Source organism: Cyprinodon variegatus, unplaced genomic scaffold, assembly GCF_000732505.1.
Source record: "Cyprinodon variegatus isolate N-32 unplaced genomic scaffold, C_variegatus-1.0 Scaffold782, whole genome shotgun sequence".
NCBI lineage: Eukaryota > Metazoa > Chordata > Actinopteri > Cyprinodontiformes > Cyprinodontidae > Cyprinodon > Cyprinodon variegatus.
This window is the reverse complement of record NW_015151235.1, coordinates 184,851-191,409: the sequence shown is the minus strand read 5'-3', so window position 1 is coordinate 191,409 and position 6,559 is coordinate 184,851. Positions and strand designations below refer to the sequence as shown.

At 36.4% G+C, this 6,559-nt stretch overlaps 1 protein-coding gene across 1 annotated transcript in view; it reads left to right on the top strand.

Moving 5' to 3' along the window:
- The window catches only part of LOC107098492, a 26,819-nt gene extending 20,494 nt beyond the window's left edge, over positions 1 to 6,325 (top strand). The window contains exons 8-13 of the mRNA XM_015396211.1: positions 3,444 to 3,622; positions 3,714 to 3,871; positions 3,954 to 3,996; positions 4,127 to 4,313; positions 4,659 to 4,794; positions 6,000 to 6,325. Of these exons, the coding sequence (XP_015251697.1) occupies positions 3,444 to 3,622; positions 3,714 to 3,871; positions 3,954 to 3,996; positions 4,127 to 4,313; positions 4,659 to 4,794; positions 6,000 to 6,099 (803 nt within the window). The 3' untranslated portion in view covers positions 6,100 to 6,325. The remainder of the gene's footprint in view (positions 1 to 3,443; positions 3,623 to 3,713; positions 3,872 to 3,953; positions 3,997 to 4,126; positions 4,314 to 4,658; positions 4,795 to 5,999) is intronic.
- Positions 6,326 to 6,559: the final 234 nt, after the last annotated feature.

Here is a 6,559-nt window from a genome sequence, read left to right as displayed (position 1 = left end):
CAACACATGTCATCTCAAGGTACTTTGCAGTTCCCCAGATCATACAGTCAAATTGATTCAAAATCATCTCTATAAGGAAAACCAGTTGATTGCATTGACTCAAATGCAATCCCTCACACTAACCTCACACATAGGAGAGATATGATCTCTCTTTTTCATTTTCATCAGAACTCTGGCTGCAGCATTTTGGATCAGCTGAAGGCTTTTAACTACAGCTTGTGGACTTCCTGATAGTAAAGAATTACAATAGTCCAGCCTTGAAGTAACAAATGCATGGACTAGTTTCTCAGCATCATCCCTGGACAGGAGATTTCTCATTTTTGCAATATTCCACAGTTGAAAGAAGGAGAAGTGGGGATTTAAATGACAGGTCCTGATCAAAAACATCACCAAGATTTTTTACTTTATTATCTGAAATCCGTTTAATCCCATCCAAATGAAGTGACTAACTAAGACTCTGGTCCAAAGCCTATAACTTCTGTTTTGTCTGCATTCAGAAGGAGAAAGTTAAGAGTCATCCAGGTTTTTATGTCTTCAAGACATGCCTGTAATCTATGTAATGGGTTAGCTTCATCTGGATTATAGACACTTATAGCTAACTATAGCTATAGCTAATCTTTCAGACTTCAGCTTTGTCCAGTTCCCTTCACTCTTGTTCAAGTCTTTCTATAAAAATATTATGATTGATTTGATTAAAGTTAGCACTGAGACAGACTACGTTTTTCTTTTTAGTGCTGGGGGAGAACAGCTGAGTAAGTGCTCATGGCAGAGGTGGGGACTCGAGTTTGTGACTCGTACTCGAGTCACACTTAAGTCGCATATTTAATGACTTCAGACTCAACCTAGACTCGCGATTTCCGACTTGTGAACAATATTCTATTTTTTAAGTGTTTTTTGTTTTACTAACTTGACTGATCGCCGCTCGCCTTACCCGCACACAGCAGAGGTTAAAAAAAAAAAAATGGCAGAGGGGCTGTCAAACAGTCATGTAGCACTAACGTCGCAGATGCAACGCTACGTGACATATAAGCATGTATTTTTCACTTGCCAGTTCAAGATAATGATCATTCCATAGATATAATAGCAACCTTTAAGCTATACCGTCTCAGTGAAGGAGATGAAAACACAAGGAGAAACAAGCAAGCATGCAAATTATTGAACTTATTTTTATTAATCATGTGATTAGAATTTATTGTGCGATTAATTCAATATTGCAACAGGCCTACTCTAGACTTGAGACTTGACTTGGACTTGAGCTCTCAAGACTTGAGACTTGACTTGGACTTGCAAAAAATGACTTGTGAACATGTCTGGCTCATGGAAAACAAACTGAGACCAACAACAGTAGATATGCAGTGCAATCGTGAAGAGTACTGTAGTTTAAATGACAGCCTTGTAATCTTGAAATATTTTATGTACACTAAAGTTAAAGCCAAAAATCTAAAAGGAATTAGCAAATTATGATTGTTTGAAAAAAGCTGAAAACAAAAACAAGTTAAACTGTACTTTAAGTCATATCACATATACTAATTATATATGATATATATGCCCCACCACACACTAGATTTGTGCAGATTTGATAAAGTGGACCAAGCATTTAAAAAATGCTTGGTCCACTTTATCAAATAATCAGTTGATTAACTGACACCTTTTATTTCTGGTAACTGAATTCACATCATGTAAAGTTACAAAATAGAAAAAGTTATTTCAACATCGTTTATAGGCATAGTTAGGAACTGGATACAGTAACCAATTTATTAACCTAACCCATGTCTGGTGGAAGTAGGTTTTGACAATAACTAATAATTTTTCAGTGTCACTTTTTTTTTTTTTTTTATGCTTTCTCAGAGTTAAACAGACAAGACAAAAGACAGAAAAAAATACAGCAAAAACAAAAAACAAGACAAAACAGTGTCAGCAAACTGATAAAAGTATAAAAGATGTACTGATCAAACTGTAGAGCATATTAAAGCACGAGGCAGAGTCAGAGAGGACAACAAACAATTCTGCAGACATTGTGTCAAGCTATCAACATAAAACATGGGATATCAATAAAAGAAGAGTGCAATAAAGGATGGCCGTATTGAGATAATAATAAATAATAAAAAAAGAATATAAAAAAAAGGTCCAGAAAGGAGTCATTTTAACCCATTATTTTGAATATGTCTATTAAAAGGACCCCACACATCAAGGAACTTATCATGATTGTCTGACAAAGTGTATCGAATTTCTTCGAGATAGATACAGGACAACATATTGAGCCATTTCTTAAAGCATGGAGGTGTAGAGGATTTCCATTCCCTCAGAATAACCCGTTTTGCAACCACCAAACCAAACATTAGAGCCTGCTGCAGAGACATTTCAGTGTCACTTTTCAGTAGCTTTTAAGGAAAGTATTCAGCAAGTAGGATGATGCACATTTTTGTCAGGTCTACATTTGCTATTTTGCCATCCTTAATGAATGCTAAACTATGTGAATACTAAAAGTTAATTCCTTGATAGTGTCTCCAAGTTGTGAAACTGCTATTAGCCTAAAAAAAAAAAACTCAGAAAGTAGGTCTGACTGATTTCAACTTTAGATTTTGCGTGATGAGGTGAGTGAATCATTATCAATGCAGACAAATCGCCTGCTTAGTATAATAATATATTAAGTTATTTCACCAGAGCTGCAACATTGTTGTCATTTAGTTTTTTATATTTCAGTGCATTGTTGTTTTTTTAACATTGGATAATAACCCTTGTATGTCACAAAGAAATTATCTCTTTCTCAAATATGTGCAACATTCATGATGCCTTAGAATTTGACAGACGGTCATGCAGGATTTTTTTGTTATTTATTTTATTTTTTATACTTTAATAATCCCAGACGGAAATTACTTCTCTGCATTTAGCCCTTGTGGGCTGCCATTGTGGGGTGCCTGGGGGGCAGTGTGAGGTAAAGGGTCTTGCTCAGGGACCCAGAGTGGCAGTCTGTGGGAGTGGAGGATCGAACTCACAATCTCAGGATTCAAAGCCCTATAGGGAAATGATTGTGTAACAGCAGCCACAGGCATTACAGTAAAAGGGTCTCAAAAGTATAGAAAGTAAAAAGTTTATAAATATTAAAGAATAAAGTGAAAAAGGTTAAAGTAAAATTGAAAAGATATAGAAAAATAAGTTTTCAATATTACAGAATAAATAACCAAAATATACAACTGTGGACATTTTTACAGTAGGTGGATGTAAGAAATAGCAGCAACAGCGAAGAGGTGCAAAATGACAGCAGAATGTTATTTACAGTTATTTAAAAAGCAACTATATAAAAATCAGGGGGTAAAAACGTAGTAAGCTTGTTGGAAGCAGTGATAGTCATGAAGTCTTTCAGCTTCTTGAAGGACCAGGGGTAAAAGTGTTTACCAATATTTGATGTCTATCTCTGATGGAAGATGTGATGTTTATTATAGGTCCAGATATTCTAACATTGACAATTGGATCAGACATTGCTCGAGGTCCTAATACACCCAGGCCACCGTGTCGCGGTTACCTTCATAAGCGAACCCAGTCTGGGCTGATTAAAGGCTGGAGGAAGAGGTGGTTTGTTCTCACACCCGACTGCTGCCTGTACTACTACAAAAACAAACGAGTGAGTATTAGCAAAGAACACAAGCTTTTGAAATTAAAATATACAGACATCAAACATGAATCTATTTAACATGATGTGACTTTAAATCCAGGACGAAGGCAAGCGGCAGCCTTTGTCATCAGTAAAGCTGGAGGGGGCTGAGGTTGGGCCAGACGATTCCCTTGGAAAGCCATTTGTTTTCAGGTGCCGTCCTCAGTCTGGTAATCGGGTGTACTTTCTCTGCGCCACCTCTAGTCAGGAAATGAAAAGGTAAGCTAAAATAAAAATAAAACAAATATGTTACTTCTATTTCTAATCCATCTCTATTTTTTTTTATCCTTTTTGGCTGTAGGTGGTTGGAAGCTATGGAAAGAGCAATTCATCCCATTACACAGGTACACCAAAGTCTGTCACAAATCAACTTAGCAATAAAGGTCATTACTTTGACCTTTATTTCTATCATGGTGGTGATTATAAATGCAATCATTCAGCTTTGATAATTTGATAGTAATTTCTCTGTTTTAGAACCATGTGTGGGTTGATGTCACAAGACACAACTCCAACATGCCGCCGCTGGCTATGAAAAACCCAGACTGCCTTGGACTGCTTAACAAAATGGACAAAAGTAAAGACTCTTGGATCCAACACTACTGCATTCTAAAAGACGCCTGTCTCTACTTGTACAGCGGCATACGGGCAACCCATGCACATGGTAGGAATCTATGTCAGAAGCTCTATTATCAAATGCGCTGTTGGTATCGAATGTTGTCATTCAGATTATCTCCATATGAAGTCCACAGAATTTTGATCTGGACAATAACAGATACAAATAACAGATACTTCTGCTGTCATCTGAGCCATGCAAATCAAAACATCTAATTATGATTTAAGCCTTTAGCTATTGCTGATTCTGAAAACTGTTTAATACAGCTATAATTCAGCAAAGAAGAAGACCACAAGTTCTTACCTCATAAAAATAAAATGCATATTAGCCTGGCTAACGTTGCATCACTGAAATGAATCAGTAGTATAAATAACATGTTCTTTCTGCCTTCAGGGGGTATCTACCTTCAAGGTTACACAGTGCGGGAGCAAGCTTATGGATCAAAAAAGTCTACAATTGAACTGAAACCCCCATCTGATGAGTTTAAAACCTTCTACTTTAGTGCTGATAACTCAGCTGAAAACAAGCGGTAAGAAGATCCCTCGTAAATCCTCTTGACCCATGTGGCAAGGATCATTACAGGCATTATCAGTCAGTTACAACAATGGCTCATGTTTAACATTCAGATCTGACTGATTCTAAAAAATTATAAATGTAGTAGCCACTTATGTATTATTTCTTAACTGTCATTCTGCAGTTATGCATCTAACAGAGATAGGGGCATCTGAAACAGTGATACTGGTTAGCAGCTTACTGGCTTGTTTAACAGCTAAAAATTACATGTTTATAGGAACATTAACCATCTGGGAAACCCTTTTTTAAGGCTCTTGTGGCCTTTATTTCATTATTTGTTAATTAGCCAGACAGGAAATGGAATTAGAGAGAAGGGGAAGATATGGCCAAGATCAACAGGCTGGCAGTTTAACCTGTGACAGACACGTCAATAACCAAAGCATCTGTAAATGTAAATTTCCTGTCAGTGGGCCAGTTCCACCCTCAAAAATAAAAAGGCGCCCAAGGAAGCATCTAGATATGATGTCCAGAGATGGGAAGTAACGAAGTACAAATACTTCGTTACTGTACTCAAGTAGATTTTTCTGATATTTTTACTTTAATTTACTACTTATTTTTATGGCGACTTTTTACTTCTACTCCTTACATTTTAAAAAATTGGCTCGTTACTTTAGTTTTGAATCATTTCAATGGAGTTACCGTTATTATTTTTCACGTCATCAATACCAAATTCAATCTAATTGGATGGGAATCTACGTTTGATTTGACGCACCACTACAAGATGAATCGACAGATGTCTGTATTCATTCGTGGCAAATCATTGCAGCTTGGTGGCGGTGGCGTTAGCATAGTAGCATGGACGACGAGATGATTGAAAATGAACACAACGGAGATCTAGTCCTATTGGCAGACATCCATTTAAAATGTAGGCAACGGCATGAAAAAAGTGGTTTCTACTTTTGCTTTTATACTTTAAGCAAATTTACAAGCTTGTACTTTGTTACTTTTACTTGAGTAAAGAAGTTTAATCAGTACTTCCACTTTTACCAGAGTATTTTTTAACACAAGTATCTGTACTTTTACTCAAGTACGGAAAGTGAGTACTTTTGCCATCTCTGATGATGTCGGACCATTCAGAGAGGATATCTTTTCATTGGTGCTGCTCTGAGTTACTGCTAAATATCTCCAGAATTTTATGATGATTTCGCTTGTCTTTTCCAGATGGATTTTAGCAATCAAAGCTTCCATAAAGAAGTGGCGGCCTTTTCACCAGCTCCTTCAGGATTATATGAGCCTGCCACCAGAAGAAACCAGGATGTGACGAACAGCTGCACTCTGTAAATATTGACAGTGGTCTCACTCAGCCTGTGGACCCTGATAAGCTTCTAGTACAAAGATGCTCCAATGCTAAAGAAATGTTGCTCAGAAATGTTTTGTCTATTAAATGTTTTCCTAATTCATTGTCAAAAAAAGTGAATAAAGTTGATGAAATGTCTTTTGATGTCATGCTCTTTACATGATAGACTCTTTCTTGCCTTCATTTTAAGTTCAGGTAATTTTTTTTAGCTTTTACTAGAAATTGCTTTTAGTTTCACCTTGTTGAATATAAGTGTTTACTTTTCATGATCTCCTTAACAAAATATAAAAAATATATATACAGAAGATTTTTGTGGTTTGTCTTTTGTTGGCTGCTGCCAAAGAGAACCATTTATTGTTTTGTAAATTTAAGGGTTGATTGAATTTATTGATCTCACAGTGGAGAAATGTACTTGGTACATCAG